At 49.0% G+C, this 25,872-nt stretch overlaps 1 protein-coding gene and 1 pseudogene across 1 annotated transcript; both read left to right on the top strand.

Annotated features, from left to right (window-relative positions):
* Positions 1-972: 972 nt before the first annotated feature.
* EIF4EBP1 (eukaryotic translation initiation factor 4E binding protein 1) lies at positions 973-25,018 on the top strand. Its single transcript, XM_045460571.1, has 3 exons — positions 973-1,183; positions 21,243-21,422; positions 24,564-25,018. Exons 1-3 carry the CDS (start codon positions 1,039-1,041, stop codon positions 24,593-24,595), a joined length of 357 nt encoding a protein of 118 aa, XP_045316527.1. The 5' UTR covers positions 973-1,038; the 3' UTR covers positions 24,596-25,018.
* On the top strand, positions 12,174-19,413 carry LOC123583789 (annotated as a pseudogene).
* Positions 25,019-25,872: the final 854 nt, after the last annotated feature.

Genomic DNA, 25,872 nt, shown 5'->3' with positions numbered 1-25,872 from the left:
ATCATGACCTGAGCCAAGGTTGGACACTTAACAACGGAGCCACCCAGGCGCCCCTGACCCCAATTTCTCTTTCAGAGTGTTTGCCTGTCTTCTCTCCCCTTGCATGACGTGGCCACAACGATAGAAACTGTTCTCTCACACAACAGCCTTTTCTGTTCCTCCTAGCATTTTTCTGTCCCCACTCGGAGAGGTCCTTGAAGACTCATTCATTCGTTCGTTCATCCATTCTTTCAAGGAGTGACTACTAAATGTCAGGTAGCGTGTGGGCCCTTGTACCCAACTCAAAGGGCTACAAGGAGCCTCTTTGGCCAACTCTTACCCTCTCCACTCCTTCCCCCCCCCCCCCCGCCCCCCAGCCACCACTGACGTCAACCCCTCTCAGCTCCACCCGGGCTCTAGTTTTAGTTTTGATCACCCATCTGTGTGACTTGTTCACCCGTCCTCCCACACCTTCCCCCAAGCCGTGTATCGCCCATTCTTGGTTATTTCTTCACACCATGAAGGCTCAAAACATCGAAGTGGGGTGAATGACCAATCAACCCCCACCTCCTCATCGGAGGAACTAAAGCACGGAACGGGGAGGGGACCATCCGGCCCAAAGTCCTCAGGCAGAAACCAGGCCTTCGCCAACCGCGGGGACTGCTAGGATCTCGCACAGCTCTGCGACACGCCCCGGACCCTGTGTGGGGTTAACTAACCTACACCAGCCCCCGGCCCCCGGCCCCATCCCATCGCTGCCAGCGTGGAGGAGAGGGTCCCGGGAGCGAAAGGGGCAGGCCGTAGTGGGGCGGCGCCCGCACCCGCGCCGGAGGCCATGGGGAGGAGGCCTCAAACTTAGGCTGCGGAGGATCGCACGTACGGGCGGCCAAGCCGAGGCGGGTGCGGCTGCTGCTGCTGCGCGGCGGGAACTACAAATCCCAGGTGGCGCCGAGCCGCAGAGGCGGAAGGGGTGGGCGTGGGCGTGGGCGGGGCGAGGAGGGACGGGCCAGAGCGGCCGGAGGGCCACGCTCTGGCTGCAGGCACTGCGAGCGGGAGACCATGTCCGGGAGCAGCAGCTGCAGCCAGACCCCAAGCCGGGCCATCCCGGCCACTCGCCGGGTGGACCTCGGCGACGGCGTGCAGCTGCCGCCCGGGGACTACAGCACCACTCCCGGCGGCACCCTCTTCAGCACCACCCCGGGAGGTAGGCGCGGGCTTCGGGTGCTCGCGGCGCGGGAGGACTGACTGGGCAGAGCGGGAGGGGTCGGGAGTGGCCAGTTGGACGGGGCGACCGGGCAGAGGGGCCCGATGCCTAGAAGAAAGGGCACCACGGACACAGCGAGGGTCACGAGCGGATGGCCGCTTCCCATTGCCTGCCCTCTGAGTGCGTCCTCCGAAGCCCCGGCTGCAAACTACCCCAATTCGTTTCCTCCTGGGAGAGACAGCCGAGTCCCCCTACCCAGACGGATACGCACACTTCCAGAACAACCACATGCTGAGGTGTGCTGCCTCTTGTGGGTGTGGGGCGTACTGAGGGAAAATAGCGTCGGCTCAGGGTGGTCTGGGAGCAAGGAGAGGCCTGGCCTGGGGTTTTTAGGGGATGGGATGGGCGTTCTTTTTTGGGGTAAACGATTCTTGCAGAATCCCTTTTTCCTTCCCGAGGCGCCCCCAGTTTTGCGTTGGGCCTCCGCCTCTGACGGAGGATTTGGGCCGAGGGCTCTCTCCTCCAGCAGCGCCTCACCTGCACCTGTGGCAGGTTGCCCACTTACGCATGTGGGATCTACGCAGAGGGACCTGGGGCCGCGGGCAGGACTGTGCAGAAAAACACGTTCTTCTGTCCAGGGGGAGGGGGAGCCTTGTGACCTCCCTGAGTGTATAAGGAAGAGGAAGCTGAACTGGCACGGGTTGGGGCCAGCCTTAGGCTGCCCCCGGGAGCCAGGCATTCCTCCCAGCCCGGGAGCCCCGGCGCACAGGCGCTGATGAAACCTGCCCGCGCGTTTGCATGATGAAATCCTCGTGGCTCACCACTTCCCTGCCATCCCCGCGCTGCCCTCAGCCCGTTTTGCTCTTCTCCCCTCCCCTAAGCCCTCCTCCACCGCTCCTGCCCAAACTACCCAAACTACTCGAAAACTACTCGCGGACAGTGGCGCTCCGTTGAGAGGCACGGGTGCAGGTGGAGCCAGGGGAGCAGCAGCGTCGCGGGCCACATCACATGCTTATTTTCTCAGGCTGCAGTCCTGCCATCAGCAAGCACAGCCAGATCCGAGGTCTCGGGCCGTTTGATCCAAAACATACAACGTTAGAACTGTTAGGAATCACAGATGTACTTGTTTCATGAGGCCCCAAACTGGAAAACACATGTCCCTTGTCCGATGTCACACCGTTTTCTCAGATTGAACGAGAAATACTATCCAAGTGTAGAGGGGAAAATGCTCTCTCTTCTATTAAAAATGATCCAAGGAAAAGTTCTCAGTAAGCCTTCTGTCCACCCTTGACTCAAATTCTCTTTCCATGCTATAGTTCTTTTGTAGTCCATTTGGTCTGCTTTCTCTGTGTCATACTGTGTCTGCCAGGATCCTTCCTGACAGTTTTGGGGTTCTTCAAGTGAGGGTGTGCATCTCTGATCTTTTCAGAGTGGGCACTGAGGCAGCCCTGAAGGCTCAGAGGTGCCCTTTTCTGCACTCTTTATTGCTGGATGGGGACAAGTCAGATTGGAAGGCACAGCCAAGGGTACTGTTTACAGGGAACTCTGATCTACTTCTCACCTTGGACTGGGAAATGGGTTTTTTGTTTGTTTTTGGTAAACCTCAGCATATCTCCCTGCCTTTGAAGGTCTCTAGTTGGGAGAGAGGGAAAGGGGCTCTGAGATCAGAGTGTAACTCTGTTTCTGAAGCCAACTGGAGGGAAGCTAGCAGTGCCAGGAGCCTAAAGCCAGCTTTCTTGTCCTGGAGTGTCCAGCAGGACAGGCATAACGCACAGGCTGTAACCTGGAAAAACACACCTTGTTTTTGCCAAAGTCAGCCAGTCTGGTCTGCCTCAGTTAGCCAAGGCTTGGAGTCTTCCTCCAAAGCCTGCTTCACCCTACTTCTTTGCCAGGGCCAAGAAGCTTAACCTAAGGAAAGGTCATTTCTGGCACCCTTTTGCTGTAGCCTTGAGTGCTCTTTCTCATTCCTCAATATACATGTGAATTACCTGGAGACCTCATTTTAATGTTTCTTTTTGAGAGAGAGACATAGCGTGAGAGGCAGAGAGGAGTCACAGAATCCGAAGCAGGCTCCAGGCTCTGAGCTGTCAGCACAGAGCCCGAAGTGGGGCTCGAACCCACGGACTGTGAGATCATGACCCGAGCTGAAGTCAGACGCCTAACCGACTGAGCCACCCAGGCACTCCACCCGGAGACCTCATTTTAAGTGCAGACTCTTGATTCTGTAGATTCTGCCATTGGGCCTGGGATTCTACACTTCTAACCAGCGCCCAGTGATTGATCTAAGTACTACACTGAGTACTCAGGAATGAGTGGAATGTGACTTCCCTCACCTTTGCAGACCTCAGGGTCTGGCAAAATGCTGCTGCTCTCCAAGTAAACTTCTTTTGAGGTTGGGTTTGGCATCAGCCCTCAAACCAGGCTCTGGAGAGAGTCCGCACCGGTGCCCATGCTAGTTTCTTTGCAGGTGTCAGGAGCTCTTGGAGTGTCCACAGGTCACTCTTGCTGGGAATGGCTCTGCAGTGTTTGTCCCCAGAGGAACAGGAGCTGTGGTTGATTTGAACCATCTCATTCCTCAGGCTCCGATTTACTTTCCATGGTCATTAACCTTTCACAGGCTAAACCACTGATCTGGTTAGAAGTCTGGAGAACTTCAGAGAAATTTGTTGAAAGGAGTGTTGCATATGAATGTTTGAGGCTTAAAAATCACCAGTGACACCATAGCCCCGCAGAACCTTTGAATGGTCAGAAACCTTCTTCCACCCCTCTCCCATCAACCTCCACGTTCTCCATTTCATGTTGGATTGTTTGACCCCAAAGCCACTAGGGTCGCTTGGCTGGTAATCATACCTAAACCCTGTAACTGGGTAAGGTTAATCAGAGGTAGGCAGGTGGGGCTGCAGGTGTTAATGGCACCCTGATATAGACAAACAAAGTCTATGCCCAGAAAGCTTACCTTGGAGCAGCTCCCAGGTCTTTGGCTATAGGACAGACAGTGCTGGGAAGAGGAGGAGGTGGCCTGGGCACTGAAGCTAGAGCATAGCCAGTGTCCGGAGGCCTCGGTCACACAGTGGGAGATTATGTCTCCTAATTACCCAGGGTCGACAGTAACTCTGATGAGACTAGGGTCTCATTATTCTGGATGGGTTAAAAGAACTTGGACATTAAGGCAGTGAGGGAAATGTAATGGGCCCTCTTCTCCCATTGAGCTGAGCTTCCTATTAAGACATTTAGAACATTCCACACTATGTCCCTCATTAAAGACTTTGACAGGGAGCCCTGGTGTAGAGCACCCCAGACTCCCTCTGATGCCCACCAGACTCAATGTGTTTAAGGCATTGACCACATCCAGAACCTGGAAAACAATCTGACCTCAAGGGCTTGGCTTGCTACTTAGGAAGATGAAGACACACCTGAAATAGAATTAGGAGCATCAAAGTTGTAGCCGTAGAATGAGGCAATTAGGCAGATACCCCCACCCTTCATAACCAGTAGAACTTGTATGATTCTCATTGTGAGAATTGCCTGCTCCAGGTCGGCAGCCTGCTAAGCCTTACATTCTAGCAATGCACACACAGCTGTGAGATTTTAATTGCCTTCACATTTTGTTGTTGCTTTTGTTTCCAGTATCCTCAAAGGATGGCAGGGCCTTATTTGAAAGAAGAGTTTGATCTTTTACATATTGATTTTTTTTTTTTTGAAAGAGCAAAAAAGTCCTCCATTACCAAATTTAGTAAAAGGACAGGCAGCGTGGTACCTTGTCTACTGTTGTCATCAAGCAGTGAGGCCTTTTCTGGTGTGGGTCTTTAAAGTTTATTTATTTATTTTTGAGAGAGAGCGCAAGCGGGGGAGGGGCAGAAAAATCCGGAGCACAGAGCCCTATGCAGAGCTTGAACCCATGAACTGTGAGATCATGACCTGAGTCCAAGTCTGACGCTTAACCCACAGCCACCCAGGTGCCCCTCTTGTGTGGGTCTTTATTTGATATCCTTGCAAAAGAGCGGGGAAGGGGCAGCGGGACCAAAAAAAGGATTGCTTCCCAGGGCGCAAGTTTTGAACCAGGAGTGTTCATTTTCACGCCTACGTTTTACGTGTTCACACAAACAAAAAAACCTGTTGCTTTCTGGGCTTAGAGCCACACCAGTGTTCTTCCTCCGTTATGATTCATGACAAATGAATCACATGTGCTTGTTTACATGTTTGTTCCCTGGGTAGATGGGAAGTTCTTTCCCGGCAGTCTTACTCATCTTTGTATTGCAGTGACTGAGTGCTGAGTCTGGTGTTTAGCAGGTGAAGAGTTGAAAAGAATCCTGGAACGACCGTATTCTCAGGGTAACCTAGTTCCTTTGCCACTGGGCCTGGGTCTGAGCTGGCTTAATGAAGACATCTAAATTTTTCTTTTCTGCTCTTTCAGTTGCAGGGCATAATTGCTTACCTTGGAATGTCCCAGGGGCAAGACTAACTTTCCCTGAACTTTGTCACTTATCCCAGTATTGCTAATACTACTTTTTCCAACTATTGCACAGAAAGTAGAAGGAGGTAGCCTTTATACTGAACGTGTCACTACTGGGGCCAGGGTCTCAGACACTGGGATTGATGCTCCTTATTTACTTGTTTTGACCCAACCTCACTGCTAGGCAGGAGTAAGTCACATCTGCCCAGGTCATTTGGATGCTCCAGGACATGGGCAACACAAGGTGTCTTGCAATCCAGTGCCCATGCCCCTGAAAGTTTGAGAGAGTTCAGATACTAGGCCCCGAGTATCACAACACTTAGTAACTTCAACAACAGCAACAGTAAATTCTTTAGGCTGGTTGGGCATTTTCTGATGATCTCCCTGAACTCACTCATCTGGCTGCATACAGTTAGCAGCTAGATTGTCTGGGGCTAGAAGGTCCAAGATGGCCGTACCCACATATCTGGGGACACCTGGAAGGCTGGGAGTTCTCTCTTTCCTCTGTATTCTATTACTCAAAGGAAGCCACAGGGCTACCCCAGATTCCAGGAGAGGGGAGATACCAGCCTTGGAATGAGAGGAGCCTCCTATAGGGACAGGGATGGGAAGAGTCCCGGGGCCACGTTTTCAGGCAGTCTTCCACAAGGGCCAAGCCTCAAAGAGTGGTCCTTCGAGGGAACTTAACTGCCCATCCTGCTGTGTGGCTGCGTAGGGCCAAGGCCAGGAATTAGAAGCAGACCAGAACTGCAAGCCTGTGAATTGACTCTTGGTTTAAGAACTGAAGACACCTTCCTGAAAACACAGAGTTCTCGATCCGATGCCCCGTTTTCAAGGCCTTATGTTCAGCTCCACAGAGCAAACTATGCGGGTGGCCATGATGCCAGGCCCCGGGGCCATACCTTCCACTGTGTGTCATGCCCCTCCTTGCTAACTGCTACCTAGCCTGCCTCCTCTTTCCTCCTCAAAGCAGCTAGGCTTTGGGAACTCCCTTCAGAGGAGCCCACTCTTGCCCACCCTGCCCAGCACTTCCATCTGAACATCCTTGATTTTCTGGAGTGCTGGAAGTAGGATGGAGTCAAGTTCTGAGGCCAGCGGTCCAAAAATGTGTAGGAGTGAGAATCCCGGGAGGTGCAGGTGCAAGTGTGTTCAGAACTCCCCTTGGTTTCCTGGTGACACATACAATGCGGAGGTTAACCAGGTCTGTTGCCTTAGAGAGAGTGCGTGTGTGTAAATCAATTTCTCTCTTCTGGTCTTTGGAATAAAAGGGGAAGGCAGGCCTATCTTAATTTGCTCAAGCGGCCATAACAAAATACCACAGACTGGGTGGCTTAAACAACAGAAATTTATTTTCTCACAATTCTGGTGGCTGGAAGTCCAAGTCAAAGTGCCAGAAGGGTTGGTTTCTCCTGAAGCCCTTCTTGATGGTTGCAGATGACTGTCCTCTTTGCTGCCACTCTATGTGGTATGTGTGGTATCTCCCTCTCTCTCTTATAAGGACACCAGTATATTGGATCAAGGCCCTACCCTAACAGCCTCATTTTAACTTAATGACCTCTTTAAAAACTTTATCTCCAAATTCAGCTACATTGAGGCTGGGAGTTGGGACTTCAGCATATGAATTTGGATGCGAGGGGTTGGGGGGCAATTCACACACAAAAAAGAGCCCCTCCTCTTTCCAACCATAGCTTTTGTTGCTGTGTAAAGGGAGGCATTTCAGATGGAGGCTTAACCTGCTTGGCCTGGGTGCATTTTGAAATGTTTGGTTGGGGTGGGTGTGAGGGGGTTGAGGGAAGGGGAAGGAGCTTGGCCAGCCCTTAGAATAATTATTCCAGCTATTTTGTTCTGCACATTTCTGTAAAAACTTTGTCCCTCCCACTTAATTTTCAAAAACAAAATTTTTATTTTGATGTTTATTTTTGAGAGAGAGACAGACAGACTGCAAGCAGGGGAGGGGCAGAGAGAGAGGGAGACACAGAATCCAAAGCAGGCTCCAGGCTCTGAGCTGTCAGCAACAGAGACCGATGCAGGACTTGAACTTACAAACCACAAGAGCATGACCTGAGCTGAAGTCAGACGCTCAACCAACTGAGCTACCCAGGCACCCCTCTCCTGCTTAATTTTCAAATAAAGCGGACTCTTCCTCACATGTCAGGGCCTTGAAGGGAGGGACTAGTGAGAGGGCCCTTTGTTACTCACTGATTGCCCTCATTTGGTATTTGAGGATCTTCATGAGATTCCCGGCCCCTAAGAAACTTCCAGACTTTGGTTCTCTTTGCAGAGCTGGTAGGGCCAGAGATGAAGAAAAATCTCAGACCAAGCACACCCTGATTGTCTCCCCAAGATTTTCTCCTTGACAAGGTGGCTCTGCTTGCTAAACAGACTGCCCAGCAAGGAAAGCCACCCTGACGCATCGAGCTCCTGCCTGGTGTGTGACGGGCGGTTGGGAGCCACCCCCCCCCCCCCCCCCCCCCGGTAGACCCCGCGTGTTGGCCTCCAGGTTGACACAGAGCTGCTGGCGAGAGCTGAATGTAAAATTATCCGGAGTATTTTGTTCACAGGCTGCTGGCTTGCATCCGAACGAACGTAGGCATTTGAGCCTCCCCCAAGCATGTTGTGAAACACTCCCTTTCCCTGGAATGGGAACAGCAGTTCTAGGAATTCTGTTCTTGTACTCTGGCTCGGCCTCACGTCCCCACCCCCCCCCCCCCCCCCCACCCAGGGGAAGAATGTTTCCATCAGGAGAGGCGCAGGGGAAAGTGAGGAACAAGCAAGGCTCAATTTACAGAAATCCCTGCCAGCCCCATTTTGAAGCTGAGTGTGGCTACTGTGGGAAAATGGAGAAGAGATCAAGGCCAGCCTCTCTCTCAGGGAACATCCTGTTCTGGCCAAACACTCAGAAGAATAGGTAGCAGTCTGGAGACCCCTGGAATGTTCCCAGTTGCCCGTGCTGGCTAAGGCACAGTAGCCTGGTCTGCCTTGCTAGTTTTAAACAGAAGTTGGTGTTAGGACTGGAGGCAATACAGGTTAGGTCTGCCCCCTGTATGGCCATGGAGGGGACAGCCTTTCTGAGCCTCAGCTTCCTGTCTGCCAGTTGAGGATACTGTATCTCCCTTGTGGGGAGTGGGGGATGGGGCACTAAGACCTGGCCTGTCAGGCTATGAGCAGTGATTTAATCTCCACACTACTCCTGTGAGGTGTGGATTTTGTTAGTACCGTCCTCTTAGAGCTGAGGAATTCAGCGGCCCTTGAGAGTTGAGGGGCTGTTACACGGCACACCCAGGTTTGAGCCCAGAACTTGTGCCTCCAAGCCCCGTGCTGTTTGCACCGCACTGAGCACCTGCCAACCAGGAGCTCCTAAAAATAAATGGTAGTGTATCAGACCTGGAACAGACCCTAAAGATTACCTACAAAGCCTGGCACATGGTTGGTACTTTAAAAATAGTTTGAATGAGCCTAGTACACTGCCCTTGTTTACAAGTGAGGAAAACAGACTCGAGGGGAATGTCTGCATTGCTTTGTACATTCAAAGAAACTGCTGTCACCACAAAGCATGTCTTGAGAAAAAATACCATTCTTGTATTTGGCGCACATCTGAAGTTTTCAAAGTCCCAAATGACACTGGTTACCAAACGTGCCGAAGCACATGTTGGTTCTTGAAGCGTGTTTCCATGGGCCAAAAATAGGATAGAGGGTGCCCTTACCCTACCCCTTTCACCCCCAGTCTCTTTTTCCAGGGTTGCATACCTCCCCTCTGATTCGTCCCAGCTCTGACCGTATAATTGGTCCCTAAATCATGTCATCTGAAGCTGTGCCAGTCATAATAGCTAGGATTTGTTTGCATAGGGCTGACCTCATGTCAGCCTCTGTTGTATTCCACACCATAACCCTATGATGTAGGCACCATCATCATTGTCCCCATTCTACAGAAGAAGAAATGGAGGCACAGAGAGATTGAGTAATAACTTGCCCAGGGTCAGTAGAGTTAGCAAATGGGAGAGCTGGGTTTCTAACCACTAGACTGTATGGGGAGAGGAGCTCATATTCATCCTGGCATGTTGTACCCACACCCTCTCTCTACAGGGCAGGTAACTCTTGCGGCCCGCTGGACTTAACATCTTCCCCACATGTGTTTATGTGGTGACGTGTTTAAAAGGCTTTCACTTCGGGGCGCCTGGGTGGCTCAGTTGGTTAAGCGTATGACTTCGGCTCAGGTCATGAGCTCAAGGTCCGTGGGTTCAAGCCTGCTTCAGATGCTGTGTCTCCTTTTCTCTCTGCCCTTCTTCTCTCTCTCAAAAATAAACAAACATCAAAAATAAATGAATAAAAAGGCTTTCACTTAGAAAATAGACTCAGTTCTTCTCTACAAGTAGTTCAGAACCAAACCTGACTGCTACCCCAGCACCCAGCAGGATCCCAGCTACACAAATGGTTTGAAGCTTGGGGGGCAAGGGTCTGCCTCTGTTCTTTTCCTACCCTGCTGGGAGGCAAGTTCTGGATACCCCTGCTCTGTACCTCCAGTTTCTCCAGTCTAGACCACCCTCAGTCCATAGACCCATTCCACTTTGGGAGAATGCAGAATTGGGGTGACACTGATTTCTCTGGATGCCTCTGACTTTTGGAGGGCTTGATGTCTCTGTCCACACTGACACACACAGGGTAGATCTCTCCCCTGTCTCTGATCCCCACATATGCCTCTGCTCTCAGACTTTACCCACTTGACTATAGTTGTTTGTTTACAGATCTTTCCAACTAAATTCCGAGTGAGATCAGGAAATTGTTCTTTACATGCCTAGCACTTGGCATGGTGCTGGTACAAAGGGGTTCAAATACATGAGACCAATACACCTGTTTGGGGATGCAGGATCAAGCAAAGATTGGTAAATGTGTAGGTGAGGGTTAACACTTGTCCATGGAGGTTAACATTTGTCCCTGGATTGGTCCCTATCCTTGGATACATGTCCTGGGAGTTACAGTCTAGCATGGACAGGGCCTAGCACACAGCCCAGAGAGGTGCTGGAGGGACGGGCTCACCACTCCACTTACCCTGCCCAGCAGAGAGCCCCTAGGCTTTTTGTGGGGAGTGGGGGGAGTCTACCTAGTTCCAGTCAAGGCCATTTTCACTTGACTTACTAGAAAAGACATTCTGACCCTATATCCTTATTTATTTGTTTGCTTAATGCCCTATGTGTTAGAGTTTTGTATTAAAAAACAAAATATACTCAGCGTAAAAGATGTTCGTCTTGCCTTGATCCTTATCTCACCCCCAGAGGTGACCAGACACAAAATACATACAGTTCTGTGACTCTTCCACACAATATGTTGCAGACAATGTGCACTTGTTCCAAATAGTAACCACACAGCACCGAATTATAGGTCTGATCCATAATTTAACCTGTCCTTTAATTTAAAAAATAAATCAAAGTTTTATATACATATATATGTGTGTGTATAATTATATAATTCTATCTTCTTTTGTATGTACTTGATTTTTTTCTGTAATACAAGTATGTGAACATTATTTGTAAATTGTTTATGTAGGTAAGTAGTTAAATCTCAAAATTACTGAAAGCCTCCCAACAAAACAGTAACCCCGTACCTCTCTCCACCCCCATCTCACTCTTTAAAAAAAATTTTTTTTTTACATTTATTTATTTTTGAGAAACAGAGTGAGACAAAGCGTGAGTGGGGGATGGACAGAGAGAGAAGGAGACACAGAATCCGAAGCAGGCTCTAGGCTCTAAGCTGTCAGCACAGAGCCCATTGCAGGGCTCAAACCCAGGAACCGTGAGATCGTGACCGGAGCCGAAGTCGAAGTCGGACGCTCAACCAACTGAGCCACCCAGGCACTCTCCCCCGCCCCCATCTCACTCTTTAGATGCAACTAACATTTTTCAGCCCTTTCTTTGGGGATTTACTTCCATATTTCTGACTTTTTCTTGACTTTTATTGATAATTGAGGACTTATTGTCTGTACACCCTCATCTCTTCCTTTTTTTTTTAATGTTTAGTTTTGAGAGAGAGAGAGGGAGAGTGCGACCTGGGGGAGGGGCAGAGAGAGCGGGAGACACAGAATCCGAAGCAGGTTCCAGGCTCTGAACTGTCAGCTCAGAGCCCGACATGGGGCTTGAACTCACAAGCCGTGAGATTGTGACCTGAGTCGAAGTCGGAGGCTTAACCGACTGAGCCACCCAGGTACCCCTCTCATCTCTTCCCATTCCCTAATTTAATTATATCACAAATTAAAAAAAAATACACATTATTTTTATTACTATGGCCCTTGATGAGCCAGGTAGTTAATTATTGTACAACTTAGAAAAATAGAGTTAATAATTGCTTCATTTTAAAATGTAATTCGATTTCAGGGGCCTGGCTGGCTCCGTTCGTAGAGCATAGGACTTTTGATCTCGGGTGTGAGTTTGAGCTCCACATTGGGTGTAGAGATTACGTTTAAAAAATGTGCTTACACTCACTTTGAGGACCCCAGGTTCAAAAGTAACAGTGTTGGCCCTACTTTGGGGTCTAAGAATAGGCGTGATGGGTGAAGGACCTGGACTGTGGCAAGTAACCTGTTACAGACTTACGAAGTGGCTATTTGAGGCTTCTGGTGAAATCTGCACATCTGTGCTTCATATCTGTTTCCTACCCTCTAAGCCACACCTGTGCACTTGTTCTGTGGTTCTGGTGTCTCGTAATATTACTGGGTAGCCAGAAACAGGTGCAAATGCGTTGAGGTTTTTGCTGTGTTTAGCATGATCGGCAAATTGTGAAAATGTAGAAGCACACAGAAAAGGTCCGGTGGCATAAAATAAATGCAGAGCTGGAAGTGGACTCCCTAGGGCTGCTAGACTTGGTATGCGGGACTGTGAGCCTGTGATGAGCTTCTCGTCCCTGTATAGATGCAGTGTTCTTAGCCTTAGTGGAAAACCTTGGTTTGGTGGTTTCAGCCTAGGGCGGCAAATAGATTGTAACAGACAAAGCAGTATCTCGGTAGCATAGACCAGTGCCAGCCCTGTCTGTCTATTGAAATAGAGAAATGGACTTAGCTTAGCCACAGAGGTTTAAACTATCTGGTTGTCCCATACATGAACACAACCCGGGGCTCGGATACACAGTTGTATTTAGTGTTTTGTGGTCTGCTAGCCTTTCCAGCCCAGGAGCTTTTGGACAAACCTTTGTCCTTGTGTGAGGTTCGTTGTTGGGATTTTGCGTTTGTTTTTGTGAATATTCCATCCCTGAGCTTTGCAGGTAGACAGATGTGATTCAAAACTCACATTCTGAGGTGTTTCTTGCAGCAGAGTAATTGGTTTGTAGGAATAAGTCACGCTTTTCCGCTCAAGGTGGGGGAGGGGTGGTAATCCATGGGATAAGCTAAAGTTAAGTTGTTAGGAGAATTTGATTGGAAATTTTAGCTTTGAGCTTTGTTGCTCTATTTCCTGAAGTAACTTGGAGATGCTCCTCAATTGTCCATCCACTGCTGTGATTCCTTGGGTCCCATCCATTCTTTCACTTTAAGAGAAAACAAGTAATTGTTGCAGGAGTGTCTGTATTTTGCAGCTGCCCTTTATAAGAAGCACTTTTTCCAAATAAAACAATTTTTTAAAAATGTGCTTAGTTAAAGGATGCCTGGGGGCGCCTGGGTGGCGCAGTCAGTTAGGCGTCCGACTTCAGCCAGGTCACGATCTCGCGGTCCGTGAGTTCGAGCCCCGCATCAGGCTCCGGGCTGATGGCTCAGAGCCTGGAGCCTGTTTCCGATTCTGTGTCTCCCTCTCTCTCTGCCCCTCCCCCGTTCATGCTCTGTCTCTCTCTGTCCCAAAAATGAATAAACGTTGAAAAAATTAAAAAAAAAAAAAAAAAAGGATGCCTGGGTGGCTCAGTCAGTGGAGCATTTGACCCTTGATTTCGGCTCTGGTCATGCTCTCACAGTTCATGGGTTCAAGTCCCACGTCGGGCTCTGCGCTGATAGTGTAGAGCCCACTTGGTATTGTCTCCCTCTCTCTCTGTCCCTCCCCCACTCACTCTCTGTCTTTCAAAATAAATAAACATTTTTTTAATTTTTTTTTAAATTTTGTTAACGTTTTATTTATTTTTGAGACAGTGAGAGACAGAGCATGAACAGGGGAGAGTCAGAGAGAGGGAGACACAGAATCTGAAACAGGCTCCAGGCTCCGAGCTGTCAGCACAGAGCCCGACGTGGGGCTCGAACTCACAGACCGAGAGATCATGACCTGAGCCGAAGTCGGCCGCTTAACCGACTGAGCCACCCAGACGCCCCAATAAAGATTTTTTTTAAATGTGCTTGGTTTTCATTCAGGTAAGTCTCCTACACCCTCCAGTACCTCTAAAATACTAAACAAAATACAGTTTTACACACAAATTCGACTTGTGGATTTATCGGTACATTCTTTCCTTCTGTCCTGAACTGACAGGGTTTGGTGGCTCTAGAAAGGCTCTAGTAGCTGCTGACATGAGATCTCCTGAAGCCTTCATCTTATTCTAATTGTTACAATATTCTTCCTGTAGCTTTCTGAAAATGTTTCTATTATACTTTTACTTGGTTAGTATTTGGCTGGGTATAAAATGAGGCCAAAATGAATTCTCCCTGGAGATTGTGAAGGCATTGACCCACCATTTTCAGGTTTCCAACCTTGCCATTGAAAACATTTATGCCATTTTTATTCCCAATCCTTGCATGCACCTGCTGTTTTCTCACCCTTTCTGGAAGATTTTAGGATCTTTTTATCCTCAGTGTTGTGAAATTCTGCAGTGAACGTTAAGTTAGTGTTTTTAATTCATTACACAGGATACTCAAGGGGCATTTCAAGACTGATCTCTTTCAATTCGGGAAATTTTTCTTCCCTTTTTGTCTTTTTAGGTAAATTCCTCTTAGCAGTTTGTCTTTTCTCTCTTTCTTAACTTCTTGTTATCTGATGCTGGATTTCTAATTTGGTCTCTTTTTGCCTGTTATTTTTGTCTTTCTGTTCTTTAAAGTCTTTAAAAAGTTAGGGTGCCTGGGTGGCTATGTCGGCTAAGTGTCTGGGCTCAGGTCGTGACCTAGCAGTTCAAGGATTCGAGCCCTGCATCGGGCTCTGTGCTGACAGCTCAGGGCTTGGAGCCTGCTTCAGATTCTGCCTCTCCCTCTCTCTGCCCCTTCCCTGCTTGCACTCTGTCTCTGTCTCTCTCTCTCTCTCTCAAAAGTAAATAAATGTTAAAAAAAAAAATTCTCTTTCTCCCTCTATCCCTATCTCCCACTCACTCTCTCTGTATCCCTGTCTCTGTCTCAAATAAATTAAAAATATATATATTCTTTCAAAAAAAGTCTTTAAAAAGTTGAAAAGTTTAAAAAACAGTAAAGTCTGGGGCGCCTGGGTGGCTCAGTTGGTTAAGCGCCTGACTTTGGGTCACATCATGATCTTACATGAATTGTAGCCCCACATCAGCCTCTGCTAATAGTGCGGAACCTGTCCCTCGCTCTCTGCCCCTCCCCCACGTCTGCTCTTTTTCTCTCTTAAACAAACAAACAAACAAACAGTAAAGTACCTTAACTGTTTCCTTCTGTTGGTTTGTTTGGATCTCTCCTTAGATGTAAGCTTTTCTCAGAAATGTATGGAGACATCTGGCTGGTTATATTTAAGAGTTAGGCACTCCAGAGCTGACTGGAAGCCCTTTGTGAGGTCTGGAGGCTGGTGGGTTCAATCTGGTGGCTAGCTGGTATTTTTCATTGGGAATCCCCTTCCCAAAATCAACTTCTTTTTTTTTTAATATTCTGCATTTTTTTTTACGTTTATTTTTATCTATTTTGAGAGAGAGAGCGCCCACAAGAGTAAGCAGGGGAGGGGCAGAGAGAGAGGGAGACAGAATCCCAAGCAGGCTCCTCACTCTCAGCACAGAGCCCGACATGTGCTTGAACTCTGTGAACCAGAGATCATGATCTAAGCTGAAGTCAAGAGTCAGACGCTTAACTGACTGAACCACCCAGACACCCCCCAAAATCAACTTCTATTGGTCTTTATTTTTGCTGTTTATTCTAAAGCAGAGCAGGGAGGGGGGTGTGAGGCTCACCATTCAGGAGGTCAACCTAAACTTAATTTCTCTGTCTCCCCTCCCTCCTGGGGTGAGGGACATAGGGGACCTCTCCCCATTCCCATTTTCCATGTTGACTCTAATTCCTGAACCTTCCTGGGGTTCTTCAGAACCCCGCTTCCTGGTGTAATGTCCACCCCTACCTCCCTGCATTAAAAAAAATTTTTTTTAACATTTATTCACTTTTGAGAGACAGAGAGAGGTAGAGCATGAGCAGGGGAGGGGGAGAGAGAGTGAGATACAGAATCGGAAGCAGGCTCCAGGCTCCGAGCTGTTTGTTAGCACAGAGCCTGGTGCGGGGCTCAAACCCACGAACCTCCCTGCATTTAGATGCCACCCTCATCCTCTCTGTTAGAACTATTCCTCCATTCACTTTCTGTCTTCATGTATTGTGATTTGGGGTAACAGTTTGAGCCCCACTTGCTTCCAACTTGAGTATGGGCTTCTGTTTCTTGTTTTATTTCTCGGTGTTTACGAGACTTTTGAGAGAAGCATCAGGGAAAAAAGTGTCTTGGCTTTGCCATCTTAGAGCTGCCTAGATCCTCAAAAGCTCTTCATGATCTTGTTTGTAGAAGCCTAATGGAGTTGGATCATGTTCCCTAATATAGAGAGAAAAGGTAGGCCCTCGGCTGAAAAGGATTATGTGGAGACCACGGGTGTGAAACCCACATACCCCAGAAGACCACACCTGACCGATACCCAAGGCGCTGCCTGGCCTGCTGCTCAGCGCTTTGTAGGGACCTTGGCATCCCCCCCCCCCCCCCCCCCCGGTTTCCATTTCCTATTCCTGTATGCAGGCCAAGTCCCTGGCTCCTGGAGACTGCGTTTCAGCCAAGGGTACCTATTTTTGATGATATGAGACTGTGTGTTTTGCTATTTGCCTCATCTGTGGGAGACATAGGGAATTTCCAGAAGATCACTGTTGCCGTGTATTGGTGGATCCCCTGAAGGGACAGGGGAAAAAAGGGTTAAAAAGCTAAAACTTCTTCCACAGGAAACATTTCCACTACATTGATCTCCAGCTCACATTCCTCACTGACCCCAGATGAGTCAGTGGGGTTAGTGGTCCCCTCCTAGGCTTGACACCTTGCCAGCTGACTTTCTGAACACCACTGTTCCTGCCCCCCGCGTGGCCTCCCTCCCCAGCTGAAATACTCCCACAGTGGGCATCTTGGGAACCACCTCTGCTGGCATTTGGTTTCTGGACTTTATTAGCGCAAATGAGGATTCCTATTTTTAAACAAGTGCCCTACCTAGGTGGAGGGCAAGGGCACAGAAGTTCTTTCTTTTTCTCCTTTAAGTATAATTAATGACTTAAAAATTGCCTGGTATAGACCCCCAAAGAACTGAAAGCAGGCTCTCGAAGAGATAGTTACACACCCAGGTTTACAGCAGTATTATTCACACTAGCCAAAAGATGGAGGGTGAATAAACAAAATGTGGCATATCCACACAATGGAATATCATTCAGCCTTAAAAAGGAAGGAAATTCTGAGACATGGCCAACAATGTAGATGAACCTAGAGGACATCATGTGAAATGAAATAAGCCAGTCACAGAAAGACAAATACTGTATAATTCCACTTATACGAGGTACCTGGAGCAGCCCAATTCATAGATACAGAAAATAAAACGGTGCTTTCCAAGGCTTAGCGGGGAGGGAAATGGGAGTTGCTATTTCATGGGTGTAGAGTTTCAGTTTCACAAGATGAAAACCATCTTGGAGATTGGTTGCAGAACACCGTGAAGGTACTGAACACTGCTGAACTGTATACTTAGGAATGTTTAAGATGGTGAATTGTATGTTATTTGTATTTTACCACAATTACAGAAAAATTTCTGGGGGCTTGTGGCCTTTAAAGAGCTTCTCCAGGAGTGCTGACCCCCCTCTTTCGTTTTTTGAGACCCTTGAATCTCCAGCTCTTAGGTTCCACTCAGATGGGGTCAGTTCCCTATTCTGTGGTGAACAAACCAACAAGAAAGCAAAGCTGGAGGGAGGCCAGGACAGGGGAGACTCTTGCCGAGCCTTGAAGATCAAGAAACAGAGAAGAGTGGTCCCTCTCTGAAGCCAAGGCATTTACCCTCAAGGAGAAGGCACTGTTGTTCTCCATTTGTAGCCCACTGGGCTCACAGCCCTTCATGTTACAGACGAGGAAACTGAGGTTCAAACGGGGGAGGAACAGAGGTCTGTGTGCACAGGGTCACACTACTGGCCAGTGGCCGAGTCTAAAATGCAGCCTGGGTTCTGTGTTCTTTGCTTTACACTGTCAGCACGGAGCCTGCTTGGAATTCTCTCTCTCTCTCTCTCTCTCTCTCTCTCTCTCTCTCTCTCTGCCCCTCCCTTGCTTGCGCTCCCTCTCTCATTCTCTCTCTCTCTCAAAATAAACTAAAAAAAAAAAAAAAAAAAGAAAGAAATGTGAACTGTGAACTTTAGCCCACATAGTGATGATGAACAAGACTCAACTTCAGCATCATTGCCTCTCAGCCAAGGAGAGCAAGGCTCTGGGTAACTTAGGGCCAGAGTCAGACTAGGACATCCTGCATGAGTAGGCCAAGTGCACGTTTTGGTGTCTCTGACCATTTTTCTGCTCTTTAGCATCCTAGCCCTCAGCAGAAGGACCCCGACCCCACGCAAGCCTACTCAGAGCCCAGAGATGCGAATGAATTCCTCTCTAGGATGCCACTCACAGAGAGCCAGTGCTCAACATCTGAGACGGGAGTCCCTGCTGTTGGGACAGCAGACTGTCATAGCCTTTAAGTGAGGGAAGTACTTGAGGGCTTATTGATAAGGAGGGGCATTCCTGAAGTCTAAACCATAGCTTCTAGCTGCTTCTTCAGGAAAATACCAAATGGCGGATGACCTTGGTGCTGTGGAAATGGGAGGCCAAGAAGGCTTCCACAGAGTCTTGGGTAGTGGCATCTGTGGCCAGGGTGGGGCCGTGGAGCTCCAGGAGGCAAGGCCAAGGACAAGGAGTGGGTCTGCATCACCAAGCTGGGCCGCCTAGTCAAGGACATGAAGATCAAGTTCCTGGAGATCTGTCTCTTCTCCCTGCTCATCAAGGAATCTGAAATCATTGACTTTTCTTGGGGGCATCCCCCAAAGATGCGGTTTTGAAGATTATGCCGTGTAAAAGCAGACCCGTGCTGCCAGTGGACCAGGTTCGAGGCATTTGTTGCCATCAGAGATTACAATTGACACGCTGGTGTGGATGTTAAGTGCTCCAAGGAGGTAGCCACTGCCGTCCAAGGGGCCATCATCCTTGCCAAGCTTTCCATCATCCCGGTGCAGCAAGGCTGCTGAGGGGGGGGGGAGACAAGATCAGCAAGCCTTATATTGTCCCATGCAAGGTGACCGGCTGCTGTGGCTGTGCTGGTGCGCCTCATCCCTGCCCCCATGGGCTGCGCTGCCACCCTGGGCAACTTCACCATGGCTACTTTTGATGCCATTTCCAAGATCTACAGCTGTCTCACCCCTGGCCTCTGGAAAAAGATGGTGTTCACCAAGTCTCCCTATCAGGAATTTACTGGCCATCTTATAAAGACCCACACCAGAGTGTCTGTGCAGAAGACCCAGGCTCCAGCTATGGTCACCACATGGTTTTATACAAGAAAATTAAAAGGAATTAAAGCTTGTTAAAAAAAAAAAAAAAATCAGGAACACCTGGGTGGCTCAGTCGGCGAAGCATCCAACTCCCGACCTCGGCTCAGGTCATGATCTCACGCTTCATGAATTCGAGCCCCACATTGAGTCCTGCGCTGACAGTGCCGAGCCTGCTCAGGATTCTCGCTCTCCTCCTCGCTCTCCCCTGCTTGCAGTCTCTCTCACCCAGAATGAATAAATAAATATTTTTAAAAATATTTTAAAAGATCATAGCTTCTAAACTCTGGGCACTTATTCCCTCTGCAGTTTGCATTACAGTTGCAGCTTGCATTCTATATTAAGTATTTCTCCTTATATCTCGTACCTTTTTAACTTAGTTTTTGTTACTTTATTTAATTACGTGCGTTATTTATAACATACATACTATTATATTAAATTATATCCTGTTATGTATTGAAAGGAAACTTGATATCACGACCATATATGGAAAACCTGATCTACTTACCATAAATAGAAAGTAACTATAAAAAGAAATATGACACCAAGAGAGTTTTAAATTCTATCTGGATTCTACTGCCTGCTGAAGGCTTTGAGCCTGAGACCTGCTCTTTGTTGAAAAGGAAGAATCAGGAGTGTGAGCGAGGTGTTTAAGATAAGTTACTAGTACCACGCTGGTGCTTTAGAGGTAATCCTGATTAAATAAGAACCCAACATGAATCACCTCTCATTAGTCACTGTTCTTTGATGAAATCAGCTGATTCTCCCACCAGAATCCCAGGTCCTGGACTTTAGAAAATTCTCCTTTTTAAGGTATCACTCAGGCAGCTGTCCTCACAGGATGGCGGGATGCGATGGGTCCAGGGTGTGGGTTAAGGACCAACTCCCTCAGAGTTGGTCCTCACCCTGGGTGATGCTTGGGAAAGGAGAGGGAAGAGGGAGTGGGTAGAACACAGACCATGTGCGAGCCCTGAGGTGCAATGACATGTCAGAGCAGGTGTCACAAGGGGACACGCATAGCAGGAGAGCCTTTGGTGGGAAAGGTGGAGCCCATGTGGCACTCCTGTCCACAAAGCCCAGGAAGGGAAGTGTTCTCATTTTTACTAGTCTGGGGGAGTCACTTAATTTTCTGTTGGCTCATCTGTAAAATGGAGTTAAAGGTTCTGGTTATCCCTGGGGCACCTGGGTGGCTCAGTCGGTTGGGCATCCGACTTTGGCCCCGGTCATGATCTCACTGTTCGTGGGTTCGAGCCCCCTGAGTAATAACACTAAGCACTGGTTAGGTATTCGAGCCCCACATGGGCTTTAAGGAGAGAGCCCTGGATGTGCTGATCTGAGGGGAGGAAGCATGGCATGGTGGCCTTGCCAGGCCCCTCTTCCATCAGTGTGCCCCACATGATGGCGTTGGTGGTTCTGAGGCAGCAGAGTAGGGCTGCAGCCAGACACCTGAATCTGCATCACTCCTCTTTTCCTTTTTTCTTTCCAAATGTTTATTTTTGAGAGAGAGTGCTAGTGGGGGAGGGGCAGAGAGAGAGGGAGACAGAGGATCTGAAGAGGGCTCTGTGCTGACGGCAGAAAGCCTGACACAGGACTCAAACTCAAGAACCGTGAGATCATGACCTGAGCCGAAGTCAGACACTCGACTGACTGAGCCACCCAGGTGCCTTCCCTTTTTGTTTCTTTTCTTTTCTTTTTTTTTTTTAAAGTAAACTCTACCCCAAAGGTGGGGCTCAAACTCATGACCCTAAGATCAAGAGTCTCATGCTCTACCAACTGACCCAACCAGGTGCCCCGGTCTCACTCCTCCTTGATCTGGCTTTTGCAGAAAAACTTGCTGCCTCTGCTGCAGCCATGCCTCAAAGATGTGGAAAATGCATAGGCAGGAGGTTTGAGCTGGCTTTTCCAATGTCCCTGCCTCCTCCCAGGTACCAGGATCATCTATGACCGGAAGTTCCTGATGGAATGTCGGAACTCGCCTGTGACCAAAACACCTCCACGAGACCTGCCCACCATTCCCGGGGTCACCAGCCCTACCAGTGATGAGCCCCCCACAGACACCAGACAGAACCACCTGCGCAACAGCCCAGAAGAGAAGCCGGCAGGTGGTGAGTGGCCGGGCTTGGCCAGGCTCTCCCTTGGGAAGGGAACATATGCAACCCGTGGATCCCCTTCAGAGAGGAAATTTCAGGGAGGGGATTGATGGTGACTGCCCCACCCTCTGTGGAGCAGCTTAGAGTGCAGAGGTGGCGTTGGGGGACAGTATTGTCACCAGTGCCAACTTTCCACGTGCAAGGGGCCCAAGAACGCCAGGAGAGGTGACTTGGCCCCATCAGGTAGTCTAATTAGTGGAGAGCTTGTTTGAAATGAGGGGGACTCCACACAGTAGCTTTCATAAATAAGTATAACCCTTTGTATCATTGTATTAAAGCATTTCTGCTTGTCTGCCTCATGTGGGCCACACCCACAATGTGCATGTGCAGGAGAGGACTTCTCAAACATACAGTGTACTTGCCCTCTAGGAAATCACATGTCTGCAGGATCAGAAAGGCACCCAGGATGGCTTCTGTCAGGGTATTGGTCCACTAGTGGATTCTTGATGAAGACAGGTAGAAACCGTGCAAGCGGTTATTTCTGCAGGTTTGACACTGGGCAGCTAGGTCCTTCCTGGTATCTCTCCCCACCTTCCCCCTAAGTAATCAGAGCAGCCACCCTGGTAGAGGGCCGTGTGAATGCACTCTTTGTGGTATCATGACTAGCTAGCCAGAGCGTCTGAGTGCTCCCATTGTGGGAAAACATAGTGTAAGCACTTGCAGATGACCTGAGTCAGATTGGAACCCTCTGACCCTTCCCCCGGAAGGCAGTGCACCAAGCCCAGACAGGAAGCAGCTGGGACCTCAGGCTGGGCTGGCCCTGCTGACAGCAGCAGAGCCCATGTACCCAGGGCCTGCAGGATGTGATTCATAGTTACCCTGCGAACCCCACAGCCATGACAGGCAACCCTTGCCTTGCCTTTCCTTTCAGACTTGGACAAGAGTGGGAGGGAGGCAGAGTTGGGTACACACAGAGCCGAACGAAGGACGGCACCAGGCAGTGTGGCTCCCTGCCTTTCATTAGAGGATGCAGAGAAAGATGGATAGATTCATGTGGTCAGTAAGGTGGTGCTTCCCAGCCACCCACTTTTGCCTCAAACCAAAAACCAGAAGTTGAGGATGAAGGTGGTCACACCTGACATTGCTGAGCCAGCACTGCCTGAAGGCTATCCCTAACCCCTCCCAGTTTCTGGAGCAGTGATCCCCATAGCAAATGCAATGGTGGCCCAGAGGTGCCCCAGGCTGACAACCCTTAACCCACAATAATGGCTTAAGAGTTCCATTGTGATGGGGTGGTAGGGATGGACATAGTTTTTCATTTTGCTGAACGGGCATTAGCCAAAGCTCCTAGTCTTGGACCATATATTTGTGTAAATATAACCAGAAGAAGTGGCCAGTTTCCCCGTGGGAGCCAGAGCCGGCATCTCAGTATATAGAACCAGAGAGCAGCCTTACCCAGGAGATCATGAATGAGGCAGCTCCGTTTCAGAAAACAACTTCCTGCAGCATGAGTTACTTGGAGATTTTTGTGGAAAGAGTTAGGGTGAGGGCAGTGAGTAGCTGAACTACCAAAATAACTCCTTTACTGCAGAGTCAGGCTATTCTGCGGGCAATTGGACGTATGCCTAGTAGGTTGTATTACCATTTTCTAAACCACAGCTGACACAGTTGCTCAAAAAAAGTTTTATGTTTAAGGAATATTTTTCTGTGAGGTTGTATTTTTGTTTTAATTTTTTTTTTAAGTTTATTTGTATATTTTGAGAGAGAGAGAGAGAGAGAGAGCGAGCACGACTGGAGAAAGGGCAGAGAGAGGAGAGAGAATTTCAAGCAGTCTCTGCACTGTCCGTGCAGAGCCTGACACAGGGCTCGAACTCATGAACTGTGAGATCGTGACCTGAACTGAGATCAAGAGTCAGACGCTTAACCAGCTGAGCCACCCAGGTGCCAGTGAGGGTGTATTTATGTCAAATCCAAGTAACCATTCACTTTTATTAAAAACAATAAAAATTGGCTCAATTGGTTAAGTGTCTGACTTCGGCTTGGGTCATGATCTCGTGGGTGTGTGAGTTTGAGCCCTGTATCGGGCTCTCTGTTCTCAGTGTAGAGAACACAGTGTAGAGGAACTTTGGATCCTCTGACTCCCTCTTTTTCTGCCCCTCCCCTGCTCATGCTTTCTCTCTCAAAAACAAATAATACATTTTAAAAAATAAAAATCAGGGGTGCCTGGGTGGCGCAGTCGGTTAAGCGTCCGACTTCAGCCAGGTCACGATCTCGCGGTCCGTGAGTTCGAGCCCCGCGTCGGGCTCTGGGCTGATGGCTCAGAGCCTGGAGCCTGTTTCCGATTCTGTGTCTCCCCCTCTCTCTGCCCCTCCCCCGTTCATGCTCTGTCTCTCTCTGTCCCAAAAATAAATAAACGTTAAAAAAAAAAAAAATTTTTTTTAAATAAATAAATAAAAATCAGTGGTGGCTGGGTGGCTCAGTTGGGTTAAGCGTCCAACTCTTGATTTTGGCTCAAGTAATGATCTCACGGTTGTGAGATCAAGCCCCAAGTCAGGTTCTGCACTGGGCCTGGGGGCCTGCCTACGATTCTCTCTCCCCCTTGCCCTCTGCCCCTCCCCCGTTTGCACATGCATGCTGTCTCCAAAAAATACAATTTTTACTTTATGTTTTTTAAATATTTTTGAGAGAGAGAACGTGAGTGCGTGAGTCGGGGAAGGGCAGAAAGAGAGGGACAGAGGATCTAAAGCGGGCTCCGCACTGACAATGGAGAATCCTATGTGGAACTCGAATTTGCAAACCATGAGATCATGACCTGAGCCACAGTCGGATGCTCAACTGACTGAGCCACCCAGGTGCCCCCAAAATAAAATATTTTTAAAAAACAATAAAAATTGTATGAAATTCGGGACTGCCGCTTCTTCTGTAGGGATACTTGGTCTCCCTTCTTCCTTTGGGACTAGGGAAGAGAGCACAGCTGGACAGGGAAACTTCAGGCCTGTTTCTAGGAATTCCTAGTGGAGTTCTGCCCTCCCTCCATTCTCCTAGTCTTGTAGGAACAACAAAACGAAAAATAATAAACCATCTCACTGGCTTCTAAAATGTGAGCCCTACCATTCACCCATTGCTTACCTGGCCATCTGTCCCTTCTCTCCCTAGGTGAAGAGTCACAGTTTGAGATGGACATTTAAAGGACCAGCCATTGGATTGAGTGATGCCTCTGGGCCCCTCTGGCCCTTCTTGGGAAGAGTAACACCAGCCAGATCTTTTGCAAGTTCTAATCCTGGGCAGGCGTGCAGCTTGGGGCCGGCCATCCCGGCCCTCTGCTCCCTTACTCAGGGCACCTGCTCCCCCTTCCTCTTCGTGAACACCAGCAGATACCTCCATGTGCCTCCATTCATGCACCCTAAGGGGAGTGACTCTCAGGAGCACACCCTGCAGCCCAGGGCCAGGAACTGGACATGGAGGAGCCCTTCTGAATGATTGTCCGGCTCTTCCAGCCCCATCCCCTGGGGGCGCACCCACCCCTTCCTTAGGTGGGTGTTGTGGGAAAACTGCCCTCCCCTCCTTCCCTAAGAGAGGAAATAAAAGCCACCTTCGCCCTAGGGCCAAGAGTTGGCCCCTGTCTGAGCTCTTTTCAACTCCATGTGGATAACTAACCCCAACTACAGTTTGCATGGTGCCTCTAAGCACTTTCCTATACTTCTCCCATTGCTTCTCACACTGAACCTGTAAGGTAAGTAGGCTAAGTGTTCTCCTCATTGTACAGCTCAGAGAAGTTAAAATCACATACCAGTAAATGACAGATGGCACTGGCTTTGAGCTGTGCTGCTCTCCATCTCTTGTTGTTCAGTGCTGGGTGTGATTTCTTTTCTGGGCTTTGTCCCCCAAGCCTGTCAAGTGACCCAGTCACCTTCATTCTGTCGCCCGTTCCCTGCAAGAGTCAAAGGGAAGAACCTGAGCCTTGGCTGATACAGGCATGCACCCCTCATATTTGTCCAGTGATCCCTTCATGTGAGCTGTCATGGGAGGGCACACACATGAGACAGGTGCTCTGTCTTGAGGATTTCACTGACACACAAAATTCGTCCCTAGGGAAAGGGAGTATAAAAGAGACTGTATAGGATTAGTTATCAGGGAGTGGTCTGTGCAAGTAAATGCTTCATGGAGGTGATGCTACAGCTGGGTTCTGAGAAGGAGTGGGCTGGGGAGAGGCAGGGGCCCAGAATTGCCAGGGTCAAGTGATCTTGGGGAACCAGGACATACAAGGACGTGACATCAAGTTGCCCGCTTTAGCCAGTGCAGGTAATTTGTGTGGGTGGGGACAGCTTGTATAAATGGCCATAAAAGGGCCAGATTTCTCAGGGCCTTAAATGCCAGGCGGATGTCTTGTGGAGAAGCAGCAGGTGTTTCTCATTATAGGATATGCTGGGCATGGGTGGCCTTTGGCAAGAGGCAGTGGTTGACT

The sequence above is a fragment of the Leopardus geoffroyi genome, chromosome B1, assembly GCF_018350155.1.
Source record: "Leopardus geoffroyi isolate Oge1 chromosome B1, O.geoffroyi_Oge1_pat1.0, whole genome shotgun sequence".
Taxonomy (NCBI): Eukaryota; Metazoa; Chordata; class Mammalia; order Carnivora; family Felidae; genus Leopardus; species Leopardus geoffroyi.
The sequence above is the reverse complement of the archived record's forward strand: the minus strand, read 5'-3'. Positions and strand labels throughout refer to the sequence as shown.

Bases quoted from the DNA above. Each gene is read 5' to 3' on its own strand.
- EIF4EBP1 (XM_045460571.1), top strand. From the start codon at position 1,039: ATGTCCGGGAGCAGCAGCTGCAGCCAGACCCCAAGCCGGGCCATCCCG. The intron at 1,184-21,242 runs GTAGGCGCGGGC...GCCTCCTCCCAG, and splicing joins CTTCAGCACCACCCCGGGAG to GTACCAGGATCATCTATGAC. The intron at 21,423-24,563 runs GTGAGTGGCCGG...TTCTCTCCCTAG, and splicing joins AGAAGAGAAGCCGGCAGGTG to GTGAAGAGTCACAGTTTGAG.